The 18,143-nt window shown below is 34.9% G+C and overlaps 3 protein-coding genes across 5 annotated transcripts in view; all 3 read left to right on the plus strand.

Annotated features, from left to right (window-relative positions):
- On the plus strand, positions 1 to 4,820 carry LOC100334024 (probable pancreatic secretory proteinase inhibitor). Of its 2 annotated transcripts, XR_015506593.1 has the most exons (5): positions 1 to 154; positions 255 to 286; positions 2,852 to 2,964; positions 3,073 to 3,445; positions 4,022 to 4,820. XR_015506593.1 is itself a non-coding variant. In NM_001386516.1 (4 exons), the coding sequence occupies exons 1-4, from the start codon at positions 103 to 105 to the stop codon at positions 3,116 to 3,118; spliced, it is 243 nt and encodes an 80-aa protein (NP_001373445.1). In that variant the 5' UTR covers positions 2 to 102; the 3' UTR covers positions 3,119 to 3,706. The 2 variants fall into 2 exon arrangements, 1 of the variants encoding a protein (NP_001373445.1); NM_001386516.1 differs by lacking the exon at positions 4,022 to 4,820 and having other exon boundaries at positions 2 to 154; positions 3,073 to 3,706.
- Positions 4,821 to 5,797: 977 nt separating this feature from the next.
- Positions 5,798 to 11,018, plus strand: thg1l (tRNA-histidine guanylyltransferase 1-like). Its single transcript, NM_001007455.2, has 6 exons — positions 5,798 to 6,269; positions 7,036 to 7,212; positions 8,989 to 9,158; positions 9,505 to 9,593; positions 10,366 to 10,473; positions 10,554 to 11,018. Exons 1-6 carry the CDS (start codon positions 6,082 to 6,084, stop codon positions 10,713 to 10,715), a joined length of 894 nt encoding a protein of 297 aa, NP_001007456.2. The 5' UTR covers positions 5,798 to 6,081; the 3' UTR covers positions 10,716 to 11,018.
- Positions 11,019 to 17,300: 6,282 nt separating this feature from the next.
- The window catches only part of adam19b (ADAM metallopeptidase domain 19b), a 248,445-nt gene continuing 247,602 nt past the window's right edge, over positions 17,301 to 18,143 (plus strand). For both annotated transcript variants that reach the window (XR_015507042.1, XM_087281061.1), the window contains exons 1-2: positions 17,301 to 17,568; positions 17,716 to 17,828. Coding sequence is in view for 1 of the 2 variants with exons in the window: in XM_087281061.1 (XP_087137187.1) it covers positions 17,436 to 17,568; positions 17,716 to 17,828 (246 nt within the window). In the remaining variant the exon portion in view is untranslated. The remainder of the gene's footprint in view (positions 17,569 to 17,715; positions 17,829 to 18,143) is intronic.

Here is an 18,143-nt window from a genome sequence, read left to right on the forward strand (position 1 = left end):
CAGCACTCAGAAACCAGCTGGAAGTCATCAGTTGCCAAGTCGAAGCTTGAAGGCTGAATCTACAAACTTTTAAAAAGCTTTTGAAATCTTCAGTTGAGTATCATGAGCAGAACAGCAGTGGTTCTGGTGAGTTTGGTCTTCATCCTTTCCGTTGGTAAGTCTCCCTTTACTGTAATACACTGTATTGTTGGGTTTAATGGCTTCTGCTTTCCGTTTTGACCACTGTGCATTCAGCAATTTTTGCATATTTTCAGGTGCAGAGGATAAGTCTAGACTCTACCGCAGGGTAAGTCTAAATTTTTGCATTAACCACCTTCTCCTATAGTTCATATTTGGATTTTACTTATATACAGTATATACCATAGATACAACTAATATAAAAAAGAATTACAAATATGCATAAATATGTTATTCCTATCATTTTTATATATGTGTTCACACAGTATTTGGCTGTAAAAATTGGACTGGAATTACATTAGAGTTACAGATTTGCAAATATGTGTTCAAATACATTAGTTATAATTTTATGCAATCATACAGTATATGGCCATATATAAGCAATTTCACATTCGTAGCAGTGTGATATGGCTGTATATCAGCACTGGTGAGAGGCGTGCTCATTTCGCACTGGTATGAATGTGATATTGCACTTATACAACAGTTCGATGGCATAATCGTGCATATAAAAAAGACAATCAAACATAGAGAGTCTAAAAACCCTTTCATCTGCCATTCATTCACATCTGCAGCCGACATCAGAACAGCAGAAACCATTGCTAATCCACAAACATCACTTTAAAGCTAGTGTTTAAATGATTCTCTAGCGGAGGGCTGCCCAAACCTTTTCTTATAAAGGGCCATGAACCAATCTTGATTAAGGGCGATTGGTCGAAGGTAAATACACCAAAAGCTATTGCATTAAAGTTGCCATTGGTGATTTTCTGATTTATTTAATATTTAAAAATAACCAGAAAACATTGCTTTAGATTAACTAATGCAGTATATATTTGAAAACTTTATAGGGAACTTATTATCGTACAAAAAAAAAATCTCATTTATAACAGAAAGGAGATGCACTTGTCAAGCTGCATCAGTTTTTTTTTTGCCATAATTGTCTTTTGCAATGTTCTCTATCTGTTAAGCAAGTATTTATATTTTAAAAAAAAATCTGATTCATTTACAACATTTAATTGAAATGTTTATTTTCAGTTAGATTTTTTTTTTAGCTTAGCAATAAATCAACAAACAAAAAATTACGTTAAATTAGAAATTGCGATCTCTGTTAAAGGCATTCTCCCAAATCCTCCACACCTTCTTATTTGGGATGGCGGGCCAAATCAAAGATTACCATGGTCCAACTTTGGACCTAGTTTGGACATCTCTACTGTAGCATAATATCTAAAGTTATGACAAAACTGGTTATTTTGCTCACATTTTAAGATTATAAGGCTGAACGGCATGAAATGCCATCAGTCTAGAAAGATTTCAGTAATTCTCTGTTGAAATCAGGATATCACAAATATTAACCCTGAAAAAGCCGAATCAAAGCAAATCCTACCAAATACTAAATACAGCACAACATACAGAAGAGAGATATCGACTTAGACTATCACTTACCTGTTTTTAAATGATTTGTCCAGCTGTAAAAAAGGCTGTTTTTCTTTCCTAAGGACTTATTATGCGGTCTCTGTTGCCAGGTTGTTGCTAGATCGGATATGGTTGCGGCCGGAAGTTTATTCATTCATTCATTCATTCATTTTCTTGTCGGCTTAGTCCCTTTAATAATCCGGGGTCGCCACAGCGGAATGAACCGCCAACTTATCCAGCAAGTTTTTACGCAGCGGATGCCCTTCCAGCCGCAACCCATCTCTGGGAAAGCAGCAGGAAGTTAACAAGAATCATTTATATTATTTATTAAATTTCCCATTTATTGTATTTTATTAACGTCCCACACCCTAACCCTTAACCCAACCGTCAAAGGAATGTTATACCAAGTATTATTTATGTTATCTATTAAATAGTATTTAATTCTACAATTCTAGTATTTAATTATTCAATTCAATAAATTGTATTTTTTAATGCATACCCACACCCCAACCCTTAACTCAACCATCACAGTACTGTAAAAATATTAATTATCATTATACAGTGTCATGAAAAATACTGCTATAATATTGTGCATATCGCATTTCCAGCCACCCGCGTATCCGATCTAGACTTCACCCTGTCGCCACCTTTGGCGGAACGTCAATTGTCGTTGCTCTGCTCAAAGACAGGCTAATGGCCACCGAATGCGCTTAATCTCAGAAATTATAAATATATAAAATAGGCACTATCTTTATAGTTGCATAGTTGCACTCTAAACAACTACATTTTCATGTAAAAAAGCCTCAAAAGTACATTCTGTTGTCCAACCGCTGCAATATTTGTCAAACTGTAGTGAGATTATTCCTCTGCTGCCACTCTACGTTGGCGGAGTAATACACAAGTGTGAAGAGGCTGTACTAGTGCTGTTACTGCAGAATATCACACGGCTATCAGCCAATCAGATCCGAGAATCAGACAGAACTGTTGTATAAATTACCATACTGTATTTGAATGGTTGAAAAAAATACAAATGTAAGTTGCCATTTTAGCAAAATATATGAATATATGTTATCCGAATTGATTTTACAAATATTTAAGTATATGTTGCAAGTATGACATATTTTATATATAAAATTTAAATATGACATGGTATCACATATATGTTGTTTGTATATATTTACATGTATAATTTTTCTATATGGGCCAGAGCAAGTCGAGTTATGATGCATAATTGCGCATTGCATGTGTGTTTTTCTCCTGACAGCCTGCATGTGGAGGTTTGAGTGTGAGTCAGGCATGTCCTCTCAACTACTCTCCTGTCTGCGGTAATGATGGCAACACATACGTCAATGAATGCACCCTGTGTGTGCAGAGAATGTGAGCTCATTCCCTTGTTCTGTTTGTTTGGGATACGAGCATTACAGTATAGGGTTATATAAGTCAGTAACACTGAGGTATCACTAAAAAAAAGTGTTTGTTTTTTAGGCACTCTAATGCGGACATTTTGATTGTGAAAGATGGCCGCTGCTGAGGTGGACGACCTTATCATCTCTTCGCTTTTCATATCTATGTTTGTTTACGAGTGTTTTTGCAATACTCATCCCAATGTTTTCAGTACACTAATATACAGTAGAGAAAACCTACTGCAAGTTAAGATGAGAAATAAAAAATAGGGAAACACTTTGCATAGCTCCATTTGTTTACATTAATTAAAGGGATAGTTCACCCAAAAATGAAAGTTAACTATTTTCTCGCTGTCAAACGGTTTCAAACATTTATGAGTTTGTTTCTGCTGTTGAACACAAAAAAGAATATTTATTTTGAAGGAATCTTACAAAAATTCAATTTTAAGAAAATGGTTATAGAAAACCTCCCACATAGCAAAATTTATCTGGCCCAGCTCTGGCCCACACAATCAGGTTTGGCTTGGCCCACATGCCGCAGTGAATTACGGTACATGACTGGACCAAATCTGGCTTCCAGACAAGGGCCAAACACAGACCATATCTGGGCCAAGTCTCAGCCAAGTTAATAACTCATAACTGGGCCTGAACTGGGACAGATAGGTTGGTGTGTCACGATTGCAATGAAATTGATAAACCCATGGAGTGATGCGCTTTAGGCACACTATGGGCACGCTTTTTATCAAAGTGACCTGATTGGTAGAATTTTTTTCTTTACTCAAAAATGATTTTAGTGTATTTTAAATGTGGGTCAAGACTGGCCAAAGTCACATGGCCCACTTATCAAATTTTTAAATCTGGGCCAAATACTACGTTTTTCATCTGGCCCAAATCTTGTGTGCCGCCTTAAAAACGGTGCCACCTCTGCCAAACCCGGGCCATGTTTGGCCCACATGCTGTATGCCAGTGCCGGATGAATGCCTGCTGTGCCAGCTTTTTGCCAAATCTGGGCCAGAATTCTTTGCTACTAGGGCTGTAACCATTGACTTCCATTGTAGGCATATTGAGCAACTTCCTCACATTGTGAAGCAATTTTGCAATTTAAAGCTAAAGTTCAGCCAAAAATGAAATTTACTCACCATTACGTAATTCCAAACCTTTATGAGAATTTTTTTTTTTTACAAAACACAAAAGAAGATATTTTGAAGAATGTTAGAAGTTGATTAACATTGATAAATTCTATGGAAGTAAATGGTTACAGGTTTCCAACATTTACCAAAGCATCTTCAGCAGAAAGAATCTCAAACAGGTTTGAAACAAGTAAAGGGTGAGTAAATGATGACAGAATTGTCATATTTGGGTGATCTGTACCTTTAATGAAAGCATTTATTAATTTTCGCTGATGTTAATATTAACATTTACTAATACGTTTTATCTAATAACATTAATGAACATAAGCTAACATGAACTAGCGATATAAAACGAACAGATAAATACTAAAACAAATGTATTGTTCATTGCTATTGTTAATCAATGCAATTTGCTAACGTTAATAAATGTTAACTCATAGTAAAGTGTTACCAAACTACTAATAAGCAAGTGTTACAATTAATAATAATGTCTTTTTTTAATCACATCTGAGTGATTTTGAGTGAAGTGGGTTTGATTTTAACATTACTGTTATGTATTTCTGTATGAGTTGAATGTTTTGAGAGTGCAATATTGGAGTTACAGCTATTTTTCTAAATATGTTCAAAAGATGAAGGCTGTGTGAAGATCATTTATACTTTGATTTTTGCTAATAAAACACACAAATATTCACTAGCTCAATTTATGTCTTGTTTTTCTTGCACTGGGTATGCAGCATACTTACATGAATTAGCCTAAAAATATATAACAAAATTATAAATAATAAATTGTAACTTACAGTTATACGGTGGCTCAGTGGGTAGCGCTGTTGCCTCACAGCAAGAAGGTCGCTGGTTCAAGCCCCGGCTGAGTTTGCATTTTATTCCCATGTTGGCGTGGACTTCCTACGAATGCTGCAGTTTTCCCTCACAGTCCAGTAGTGAATGTGTGTGTATGGGTGTTTCCCAGCACCAGTTGCACCTGGAGGGACATCCACTGTGTAAAACATGCTGGATAAGTTGGCGGTTCATTCCGCTGTGGCGACCCCAAGATGAATAAAGGGACTACGCTAAAGGAAAAGGCAAGACTATAACTGCAGCTGATGTTTTGTGGACTGAATGCCAGAGCAGCTAGACGATAGCGAAAATATCTATATTATTTATTAAATTACCCATTAATTGTATTGTATTAATGTCGACCCCACCTCATCCCTAAACCAAACCCTCAGTACGTAAAAACAGTAATTATTGTTGTACAGTGTCAGTTGGTGGTTAGCACTGTCGACTCACAGCAAGAAGGTCGCTGTAGGTTCGAATCCCATTCCAGTTGGCATTTCTTTATGGAGTTTGCATGTTCTCCTCGTGTTAGCGTGGGTTTCTACCACAGTCCAAAGATATGAATTATAGGTTGAATAAACTAAATTGACCATAGTGTGTTTAAATATGAGAGTGTATGGGTGTTTCCCAGTACTGGGCTGGAAGGGCAGCCGCTGTGTAAAACATATGTTAGAAAAGATAGCGGTTCATTCCGCTGTGGCGACCCCTGACACAGAGAGACTTAAGCCGAAGGAAAATTATTGAAGGAATGAGGTGCGTATCCACAGCTGTATCCCTTCTAGACTTTACAGCGGAACAGAATTGTCAGAACTGTTTTTGAGGGACTGCTTAAGCTGACGGACCAATACAACACTGTTCGCTCGCATGTGAGTTTTGACACAGCATGCTTCCTGTTGAGATGTAAATATTTTGTAAACATTATAACCTTGAATTTTCAGTAACATTACGCGTTTTAAGATTTACAGATAACTACAATTTCACGCTCTTTCGGAGAATTATCAAACGCTATTTCGAAAGATGAAAGCTGGCTTGTTGTCAGTTAACCAGTTATCCCTCACAAATATTCAGAATCAACATCATGAATTAAGTTAAACCAATTAAAGAATTCGTTTTTGTCCGATATACTTATGCTGAGGCCGTTACTGGAAAACTTTGAGAGACTTAGAAGAAACAAGACAGTCTTATGTCTGAAATTCAGCACATCATCTGTCATGGCCAAGAGCAAGTTTGAGTACGTGAGAAACTTTGAGCTTGACGACACATGTTTGAGAAACTGCTACATTGTGGTTCGGCTGGATGGACGCAACTTCCACAAGTAAGTCACATTTGTAATAGTGGCAGTTGTTACAATGTTATATTACATCACAGGGTGCGATACTGGAAGTCCATCTCTGCCACAGAGTCCTATTATTAATCTTACAGCTCTGACTTCTTCCTTTAAAATTGGGAAAACAGTAAGACTTATGGTTTTACATTTTTTGTAAAATGTTTTATTTTTTTGTTGTTGTTGTTGTGCCATAACAGAAATAGAATTAGTATTGGGTAAAGATTAATTGTGACACATCTAAAATAAAAGCTTGTTTTGACATAATATACAGTTGAAATTATTAGCCCCCCTTTGATTTTTTAACTTTTTTTAAATATTTCCCAAATGATGTTTAACAGAGCAAGGACATTTTCACAGTATGTCTGATAATATTTTTTCTTCTGGAGAAAGTCTTATTTGTTTTATTTCGGCTAGAATAAAAGAAGTTTAAAATTTTTTTAAACCATTTTAAGGACAAAATTATTAGCCCCTTTAAGCTATTTTTTTCCGATAGTCTCCAGAACAAGCCATCATTATACAATAATTTGCCTAATTACCATAACCATCCTAGTTAACCTAATTAACCTAGTTAAGCCTTTAAATGTCACTTTAAGCTGTATAGAAGTGTCTTAAAAAATATCTAGTCAAATATTATATACTGTCATCATGACAAAGATAAAATAAATAATTTAATAAAGATGTATGTGTGTAAAGTTTTGTTACATATAGGGTAGAACATGATATGTGAAAGCTGAAGTCATTTCCAACATTGCAGGTTTTCAGATCAGCACAACTTCACTAAACCCAATGATGACAGAGCTCTGGGTCTGATGAGCCGCAGTGCTTGTTCGGTCATGGAGGAGCTGGACGACATCACTATAGCCTATGGACAAAGTGACGAGTTCAGCTTTGTCTTCAAAAGATCAACCAATTGGTTTAAAAGAAGGGCAAGGTATTGTTACTGTACTGTACTGGCACATATTATATGAACATATATATTATATGAGTTCAAGTTGATTTATTTATAAAGCACATTTAAAAACAGATGCAAAGAGCTGTACATAAAAACAAACTACTGTACATAATAAAATAATAATTAAAAAACATAGAAGTAAAAACCAAGAGGAATAACAGAATATATATTTACACTAGCTGAAAAAGTCGTCGATCTCAGTTGTAAAAGCAACAAATAATAACTTGTCCTCTGGTTGATGATTTGGAAAAGTTGCAGAAGGTAGATTATTTTTAGATGAATCATCTGTTGAGCTGCATCCTAATCATCACAAATACTGCAGAAGACATACTGGAACCCGCTTGAACCCAAGATTCTCAGAGAAATCAGTCAAGTCTGGTGAAGGAAAAATCATGGTTTGGAGTCACATTCAGTAATTGCAGAGTGGATGCAACATCAACAGCCTGAGGTATGAAGACATTTGTGCTGCCCAAACCAAAGGAGGGGGGAAATTCTTCAGCAGGATAGCGCTCCTTCTCATACTTCAGCCTCCACATCATAGTTCCTGAAAGCAAAGAAGAGGTGCTCCAGGATTGGCCAGCCCAGTCACCAGAGATGAACATTATTGAGCATGTCTGGGGTAAAATGGAGGAGGCATTGAAGATGAATTCAAATAATCTTGATGAACTCTGGGAGTCCTGCAGGAACGCTTTCTTTGCCATTCCAGATGACTTTATTAATATGTTATTAGAGTCATTGCAGAGATGTATGGATGCAGTCCTCTAAGCTCATTGAAGTCAGACACAATATTCATTCTTTTTCCACTGCAGCATGAGTTTATATTCTATTCTGTACATTATTTCTGTTCAGTGACAAGACTTTTGTCTAAGCAAAGTCAGACCTTACTGTCCTAATTAAATAATAAAAAAATCAAGACATGATCATATTTTGTTTAGTAAAATAAGCATAATCTAGAGGCCTTTGCCTTTTATATAAGCCACTTCTGATACCAAATGATCAACTAGAAGTCAAGTTATTACTTGTTGTTCCTAAAATTTGGATATGCGACACGACTTTTGTCAGGTAGTGTAGAAACAAAAGTAATAGTTAAGATTATAAAATGAGTACGATATTATACGCCAGATTGAACATTTTGAAGGAACAATGCAACAGATTGATTCATATTTGAAACCCAGCTACAGAAAGAGCTGAGAATCTATGGTGTTTTAATTGTAAGTGAAAAACAGTACATTTTTTATTTTTGTTTTGTTTTGTTGTTGAGATTTTCTTTTGATATGCCTTGTTTGAAATATAAAGTGGATTTGTACAGTGGCAAAGAAAAGAACAAGAATTGATTGTCTGTCAGTTTGTCATAATTATTCATGAGGCTACATGTCTTTATCCTAAGAGAAGACACTTTGCTTCATTATTCGCGAGTGCACATTTTTCTTTTTTCTGATGGTCCGTTCGTTGAATTTAAGTGACATTGCATCTACATGCAAAAGTAATTCTCATTGGATTCTAAGTAGACTGTTAGGTTGGGGTTAGGGTTATTGTAAGTTGTTAGTACTTGCAAAGTATCTTATAGTCAGTTAAGTGTCTGTTGAAGCAGCAGTATCAGCAGATATTAAGCAGACAGTCTACTAATACTCAAATGGACCATCAAAACAAAGTGTTACCCATGCTGCTTTGCTTTGACTTTGTTCAATATAATTTTGCTCAATATAAATTATTCCTTGTTTAGAGCCCACAAAATCTTTCTCCCTCTCTCTGCAGTAAACTGATGACCCACGTGACTTCCCAGTTCTCGTCCAGCTTTGTTTTCTACTGGAAGGAGTACTTCGGGGAGCAGCCGCTGCTCTACCCACCCAGCTTTGATGGCAGGGTTGTGCTGTATCCCAGCAACCGTAACGTAAGAGACTATCTGAGCTGGAGGCAAGCAGATTGTAAGTGAATATATTTTGGTGAAGATTAAGGAGTGCATGTATTTAAAGGTGCATTAATCAAATTTTGCCAAACTCTGCTAATAGAATCTGCACCTTTAGTGCTAAAATATATTTAATTGTGACGTTTTCCATGTATAAAACAATACGGTAAGATGAATTAAGGCAATTTGGGTTATTTACTTTTCAACTACTGCAGTTTGCTGTGATGTTTGATTAAGTATTAATATCATCTTATTTTTTCTATTCTATCTGTCTTGGATATAAATATTGAGCTTGACATATTACATCTTATGATTTATCCTCATTTTAAAATGCCAAAATCATTCATTTTGATATTCTTTTTCAGGTCACATTAACAATCTGTATAACACTGCGTTTTGGACGCTGGTGCAAAAAGGTGGACTGACCACAACACAGGCTGAGGAGAGACTCAATGTATGATCCCTCAATATATTTACCTTTTACCTTGCTGTAATTGGTGGAGATTTAAGTTAATTTATCCTTTCAGTGTAGTAAAATTCATGTCATATTTTTAGAATGCCAAAAAAAAGATTTTTCCCCGATACAAAATCTTGTTTTTTGTGTCATTACAATGTATAAGTGTTTAATCGTGCCTTATTGTTTTCATACAAGCTTATGTATTAATTGGTTCATTCAGATTACACACTTACCGGCCACTTTATTAGGTACACCTGACCAACTGCTCGTTAACGCAGCAATCTAATCAGCCAATCACATGGCAGCAACTCAATGCATTTGGTTAGGTAGACATGATCAAGACGATCTGCTGAAGTTCAAACCGAGCATCAGAATGGGGAAGAAAGGTGATTTAAGTGACTTTGAACTAGGCATGGTTGTTGGTGCCAGACAGGCTTTTCTGAGTAATTCAGAAACTGCTGATCTACTGGGATATTTAGTACAACCATCTGTAGGGTTTACAGAGAATGGTCAGAAAAGAGAGAATGGGAGATTCACATCATGGATGTGCTATGATGTCATTATGGACCAAAATCTCGGAGGAACATTTCCAGTACCCTATACCCTTCCAGTATTCTATGCCACGAAGGATTAAGGCAGTTCTGAAGGCAAAAGGGGGTCCAACCCGGCACTAGTAAGGTGTACCTAATAATGTGGCCGGTGAGTGTATGCCTGTAAAGAAAAAATGACACAATTATTAAAAATGTTGTATATTTTCTCCCAAACCCAGGGAACACTAGCAACGGATAAGAATGAGATCTTATTTTCCGAGTTCAATATCAATTACAATAACGAGTCCTCTGTGTATAAAAAAGGCACAACTTTAATATGGGAAAAGGTAAGTCGCAGCTGGCAAAAACAAATTATGTTATCTCTTTAATACCATTGATCATTAATCATTCAAACTCTTTCCTTCAGGTGAATGAAACCACAACAAAACAGATCAAGCGGCCGAATGAGGAAGAGACAGAAGTTACTGTAACGCGGACCAGAAAGAAGGTTACAAGTCATTCCTGCGATGTGATCGGAGATCAGTTCTGGGACGAACATCCAGACATTTTAGAAAGTGAACAATGTTGATCACACACCATTACATTTTTTATTTGGTATTAAATAATAGCCATAATAAAATAGAAACAAATGTAAGTTTTATAAGTATTGTCTTTGTTGGAGGAAGTGATGGGGGATGTGGCCACGTTGATTCCTGGTGGAGATAAGGAATGACACAGGGATCTTGTTCTTTCCTGCAGGGATGAGCATCTGTTTTTACCTCACCCCCACTGTTTCCTCTCTGTTTGAGGAGGACTTTAAGTTTTTCTTTGTTCTCTGATCGATTTTTTTGAGTTTTGCACACATAAAAAAAAAATAAAATGTGAGATTTAAGTCATCCTGATATTTTTGTGATGAAATACTCGCTAGGGTAAAGATGATTTAAATGTTTAGGAGCATTAGAAAACTAAAAAGTAAAGATTTATTCAAAAATTTCACACAAATGTCAAAAAGTCCCTGCATTATTACAAATATTACACTCTAAAAATGCCTTTCGCCGCTTGTTCAAACTATTTATTTAAATTGAGTTGAAACAGCACAATTCTTAAGGTATTTTAAGTGATAACTTAATTGTTTTATCTTCATACACTTATAAGTTTGTTGAATTTGCAAATTCCCCCATTTACTAACATTTTGGTAACACTTTGGGCTCTATTTTAACGATCCAGGCGTAAAGTCTAAAGCACATGGTGCAAAAGCATTAAGGGCGTGTCCGAATCCACTTTTGCTATATTTTAGGGATGGAAAAATACAGTTTGTGCCCTGGCGCATGGTCTAACAGGGTTGTGCTTATTCTCTTAATGAGTTATGGGTGTGGTTTTTGCATTAAACCAACCAGTCTGACGCATTTGCTATTTACATGGCGGACTTTATAAGTGGAAAAACTGAATGCTTCACTAGAGAAAAAACAGTTAAACAGACCATCTGCAGAGCAAGGATAAAAAACGAGCCTCCTCCATTCACCCTCTTAACTTTCTCTTTACTTTTACACTTTACTTTTTTACTTTTTTGGATAAGGAAACGGTGTTGTACGCACTCCACTGAAGACATCCATTAGTCTACATATTTCATCTCGATTGTTAAGCGCAAATATTTGGGCTCTATTTTGACGGTCCATGTGCAGAGCGCAAAACGCAGGGTGCAAACGCTTTCAGGGCGTGTCAGAACGCATTTTTGCTAATTTACGGACGGGAAAATGCGCTTTGCGCCAAGGCGCATGGACTAAAAGGGTTGAGTTTATTTACTTAATGAGTTATAGGTGTGTTTTGAGAATAAACCAATTAGAGCCTCATCTCCCATTCCCTTTAAGAGGCAGCTGCGTCGCGCCAAGAGCGCATTCGCTATTTACAGGACGCAAAGTAAGTCTAAGTGGAAAAAATGAGCATTTCACAAGCAAACAATTAACACTTGACAGTTTTTTAACAGAAAACTGTTAAACAGAGCATCTACTGCGTGAGAATGAGAGATAATGGATCACTTTCACATTCGCTCTTGGATAGCGAAACCTTTACGCACAGACATCAATTAGCCTATAAATCATTTTGTTTGTTAAGCGCAAATATTTGTTTCAAAACTATTTCTAAATTCAGTACTATCCAGCAAACGAATAAATGAATAATAATAACAAAATGTCTTCAAAAACCTGAGTTATATCCTAAAACACATGCTGTGCCCCATATGGTCTAAAACCAGACAGGTGGGCAAATCTAAGCTTGTTTTTTTAATAAAACAAATATAAATATGGATATAATAAATAATACTGCTAATAATAATAACATTATACAAAAGCAAATTGTTATGAATGAACTGAAAAAGCCTCCCGAGATGAAGACATAAAAGCAGTGATTTTTCATATTTATGTTGGCTAGAAAATAATATGTTTTGTAATATTTTAATCCTTTATATTTATATTCTATATCTATTCTTATTATATACTATATATATCCTTAATATTTAAATTTTTTCATATGTAAAGATATTTTTCTATTGTTCTCTTGTGTGTATTAAGCAGTGTGTAAGCGAGGTGTAACTCTGCGCCGGAGTTTAGACCGGGTTAGTTTTGGTCTAATGAAAAATCTATTATAGATTCTCAAAATAGCAACGCACCAGCGGTCCGCCTCAGAACGCCTCCCTTTTTAGACCAGAACGCCTATGGGCGCACAAATGAGCGCTAATGCATTTGTTATTTAAACAGCGTAGCGCAACACCTCAAAACAACTCTTGCGCCAAGAGGAAACTACCAAAAGACTATTGCGCCGCGTCTTGCGCCACACTGCGCCGGGTGTATGATAGGGCCCTACGTTTCAAAACTGTTTCTAAATTCATTTCTAATTTCCAGCAAATGAATAAATGAGCAATAATAATGAAGTGTGGTCAAAAAACTTATGGATATGCCCCATATGGTTATGCATACATCTCTAAAACCAGACAGAAGGACAAATCTAAACTTGTTTTTATTAAAACAAATATAAATATTATATTAATTTTCTTTTGGGCTTAGTCCCTTTATTAATCAGGAGTCGCCACAGCAGAATGAACTGCCAACTTATCCAGCATATGTTTTTATGCAGATGATGCCCTTCCAGCACTGGGAAAACTTTACGGTTTTCATTTTAACAAAAAAATATAAACCAATAGATGTTTTAGCAGCTACAGTGCTAACCAGCTATAGATAAAGTTATAGATAAAAAACTCAAATTGTTCATGCAAACGAAAGGACAATTACTAAATCTAAGTTTTACAACAGCAGTACTAGCTAATTGTTCTATGCCATGTTTGTAAATCACAAAACTGCTAACAATTAGAGAAATCTAATTAATCATAATTAATAATTAGCATTTATTGGTAGGTGAAACTTTCAGCCTATTTACTGTAAGTAAAGTTTTTGCTAGCTGGTTTAACATTATTTCTGGTATGCATATATATTTACCAATAATAATATTATACTAATGCAAATTGTCATGAATAAACTTATAAAAGCCCTTAAGGGGAAGAAGGCATGAAGGTAGTGTTTTTTTTATTTATGTAGAAAATGGATCATTTTTGTAACATTTTAATTCTTTTAAGCTTTTAATTGGTCAATGGCGCTGTCTATTTTAGTTTCTCAAAATAGCAACGTGCCAACAATAGGCATTAACACGTATTTTTTAGACAAGCACACCCATGAGTCCACTAAATGGCGCAAATGGATTTGCTATTTGCTAAACAACGTTGTGCAAAATATGAAAATTATAGTTGCGCTGGTCTAAAAACAGCAACAAATCACGCCAAACACATCTTGCGCCTTATTGCTCTGGGTGTATTATAGGGCCTTTTATTTTTATAGTTTTGATGCCCTTTGATATAATGTTAGCAATAAGTAACTTTTTCAACTAGTCAACTAGCAGACATTGGAGTATAATTAGACTGTCTGCTTAATATCAGCTAACACTTTATTTTAATAAAGGTCAACACACTGTAAAAAATGCTGGATTCCTCCACTTGGCACAATTACTCCATGTTTCCCCAACACAAATTAATTTTTATTACCAAATTAAGCAGCAAAATTTATTTTTTGACTGTGGATAGTCCACTAATTATCATTAACTTTGCAAACAAGTCACGTTTTTTTTTTTTTTTTTTACAAAATGTAACCCTAAGCTTAATTTAAGGAGTGTTAGTTGACATGTAGTCATTAAGAAAATTGCTTAAAGTTTCGCAAAAATTGCAGAATTACCAAAAATATCCATCAAAATGAAACCAAAATAATTACCATTAACGTTTAGAGTAATATGCTGGAAATGCTGTGGATTGAGATGTGTAGAATCTGAGAAACAAGTATGAACATTATTGTTTAGACAAATTTAAACCTAAAAAAAGGATGTATTGTGTGTTGGTGTTTCCTGTCCTTTGATGTTGTCAATTAGGTGAAGTCAAAGAATTATTGCTTGCGCAGCTTGTAGGCTAATCTCTCTCCCTCTTACTCTCTTTTATTGCTGTGCTTCTGGTTTTAATGAATCCCCACAGGGACACACCTCTCCTGCTCCCTGTGTTTGCTGTTTTAGAGCCAATATGTATGTTATTACAGTGCTGTGTGAAGTATTCCTGACCTAGTTTCATGCTTAAATTATAACACTAGAAATGCGCCATCACTGTAACAACTGTACATGCCTCAATGTGAACCTGATATTTTTTTTTCTTCTTCGGCTAATATTTTTTTTTTTTGGAAAGATAAGAATTATTGCTCTCTGAAGACTTCAGACTGCTAGTGAAACCTTTGTGTTTCTACAGCTGGCGCTGGTTAGATATGTGCCGTGGTGTATTTTATTTCACTTAAAGTTATATTGGGTATCCCTGACGTCATTTTGTGTTTAAATTATATGACTGTAACAACTGTACATGCCATTGAAGACGAGTGAAGACATCTACTGGTTCTGTTTATATCTGTGACAGGCAGGCAGGCAGGCAGGCAGGCAGGCAGGCAGGCAGGCAGGCAGACAGACAGACAGATAGATAGATAGATAGATAGATAGATAGATAGATAGATAGATAGATAGATAGATAGATAGATAGATAGATAGATAGATAGATAGATAGATAGATAGATATACAGATAGATATACAGATAGATATACAGATAGATAGATAGAATGACTAAGAAAAATAAAACAGATAAAGGTTACACTGTGAAAGCTTTCCAGATTTTCACAATGTTACTGTAATTTTTCACAGTAAATAACATTAGTGTCTAACTGTAAAAATTCACAGTAATATGTTGTATTCATAGTTTTATTGTTAAATTAATGCAGGTAGCTTGAATACATCAAATAACTGTAAAAAGAGCTATGTTTGCATTTTAATTTAAGCTCTTTTTATTTCACTCAACATAGGTATTAATACAAATTAACATTTATAGTATTGGACCCTTTTTTGATATTTAGAAATAACAGAATGTTATTGCAGCCCCAAAAACAAATTGGTTACATCTTCAAAAATAATTTGAAAGAAAAATCATCCTGTTTTCAAATGACATAATTGTCATAGTAAATTATTTTTTTCACCTTATTTCCTTTTAAAAACTTAACATGGAAGTCTGAAATCATTTTAATGAACAACTTTTTGCTTAGCCAAATGTAATAAACTGGAACAAATTAAAGAATGATTTTAAAATCAGGTTAAATATCAGAATGACAAGCTGAGAAAAGCCTGCTTCACAGTAAAATATAGTTAAGATGTGAAATCACAGTAATGGATGATAGATAGATAGATAGATAGATAGATAGATAGATAGATAGATAGATAGATAGATAGATAGATAGATAGATAGATAGATAGATAGATAGATAGATAGATAGATAGATAGATAGATAGATAGATAGATAGATAGATAAAAAAGACAGACAGACAGACATAGATAGATAGATAGATAGATAGATAGATAGATAGATAGATAGATAGATAGATAGATAGATAGATAGATAGATAGATAGATAGATAGATAGATAGATAGATAGATAGATAGATAGATAGATAGATAGATAGATAGATAGATAGATAGATAGATAGATAGATAGATAGATAAGGGACAGACAGACAGACAGAGAGACAGAGATAGATAGATAGATAGATAGATAGATAGATAGATAGATAGATAGATAGATAGATAGATAGATAGATAGATAGATAGATAGATAGATAGATAGATAGATAGATAAAAAAGACAGACAGACAGACATAGATAGATAGATAGATAGATAGATAGATAGATAGATAGATAGATAGATAGATAGATAGATAGATAGATAGATAGATAGATAGATAGATAGATAGATAGATAGATAGATAGATAGATAGATAGATAAAAAAGACAGACAGACAGACATAGATAGATAGATAGATAGATAGATAGATAGATAGATAGATAGATAGATAGATAGATAGATAGATAGATAGATAGATAGATAGATAGATAGATAGATAGATAGATAGATAGATAGATAGATAGATAGATAGATAAGGGACAGACAGACAGACAGAGAGACAGAGATAGATAGATAGATAGATAGATAGATAGATAGATAGATAGATAGATAGATAGATAGATAGATAGATAGATAGATAGATAGATAGATAGATAGATAGATAGATAGATAAAAAAGACAGACAGACAGACATAGATAGATAGATAGATAGATAGATAGATAGATAGATAGATAGATAGATAGATAGATAGATAGATAGATAGATAGATAGATAGATAGATAGATAGATAGATAGATGGATGGATGGATGGATGGATGGATGGATGGATAGATAGATAGATAGATAGATAGATAGATAGATAGATAGATAGATAGATAGATAGATAGATAGATAGATAGATAGATAGATAGATAGATAGATAGATATACATAAAATTACATATATATATATATATATATATATATATATATATATATATATATATATATATATATATATATATATATATGTATATAATTATATATATGTAGAGGTAAAGGATAGACAGACACACACAGATTAAGGGAATGATGAAGACGTTTTATGAATGAGGAAGGCTGGAGGGAGGGAGGTGCTTGATTGCTTGATAGAGTGCTGCAAGGATGCGCTTTCCTCACTGCCTCTCTAGGTCTCTATAGTCTATCACCGGTGCTGATCATCATGAATGCTGTTCATAATCGATAATGTAACTCGTCGTGCACGGCTCCTTCATTTCGTGCATTTCTTCTAATGTTTACAGCGTAATATACGATGCTTCGGAGCGTGCATTTAAATCGCTGCACGGGCGCGGGCGCAGTGCACTTTCCTCAGTTGTTGTTATTATGTTGTTGTTGTTTACAGCTCTTTATAAAATGCACTGCACATTTCGAGGAAATTTTTAGGGGTGAGTGTTATTATATTATTACAGTTCACTGTCCGTTAATACCAGCGAATGCATGCTGTTGTGTTGTGTGGAAGCAGTGTATTTAATGCTGAGCTCGTTCGCTGAAATGGATGATTTATTGATCTGATTGACTTACTGTACTATTAGATGAGCGTTGGCATGGAGACTCATCTCACATCCATGACGACTCGGAACATTATATCACATTTCCACAGTGGATCAGCCCAGCCAGACACAAAAGATCTGAGATGGTCGTGAAGGTAAAGTGTTGTATGAAAATGTGCCGATTGCATAGCACCACTGTAGTTTTATTGTGCTTTTATTGTCATACGCCACAATTGTGTACTTAGGTTATCCTAAAAGTTGAGCGCTTTTTATTCATTAATTTTTTTCTAGTCTAAATTGTGACGTTTTAACGCAATTTTAGTGAAGAACGGTATGAACTTTATAGTCATGTTTTCCAGAATTATTTGAAAGTGGTCAAAATAGCATTTACGTTTTTTTGCTGCTTGTTCAAACTGCTTATTTTAAATGAGCTGAATCCACACAATTCTTGAGCATCTTTGAGGACAACT

Source organism: Danio rerio, chromosome 14 (assembly GCF_052040795.2).
Source record: "Danio rerio strain M-AB ecotype USA chromosome 14, GRCz13ab, whole genome shotgun sequence".
In the NCBI taxonomy this organism is placed as follows: Eukaryota; Metazoa; Chordata; class Actinopteri; order Cypriniformes; family Danionidae; genus Danio; species Danio rerio.

Coding starts and splice junctions, on each gene's coding strand:
- LOC100334024 (NM_001386516.1), top strand. CDS start 103: ATGAGCAGAACAGCAGTGGTTCTGGTGAGTTTGGTCTTCATCCTTTCC. Junction 287..2,851: donor AGTCTAGACTCTACCGCAGG/GTAAGTCTAAAT, acceptor TTCTCCTGACAG/CCTGCATGTGGAGGTTTGAG. Junction 2,965..3,072: donor ACCCTGTGTGTGCAGAGAAT/GTGAGCTCATTC, acceptor TTTGTTTTTTAG/GCACTCTAATGCGGACATTT.
- thg1l (NM_001007455.2), top strand. CDS start 6,082: ATGCTGAGGCCGTTACTGGAAAACTTTGAGAGACTTAGAAGAAACAAG. Junction 7,213..8,988: donor TGGTTTAAAAGAAGGGCAAG/GTATTGTTACTG, acceptor CTCTCTCTGCAG/TAAACTGATGACCCACGTGA. Junction 10,474..10,553: donor CAACTTTAATATGGGAAAAG/GTAAGTCGCAGC, acceptor TCTTTCCTTCAG/GTGAATGAAACCACAACAAA.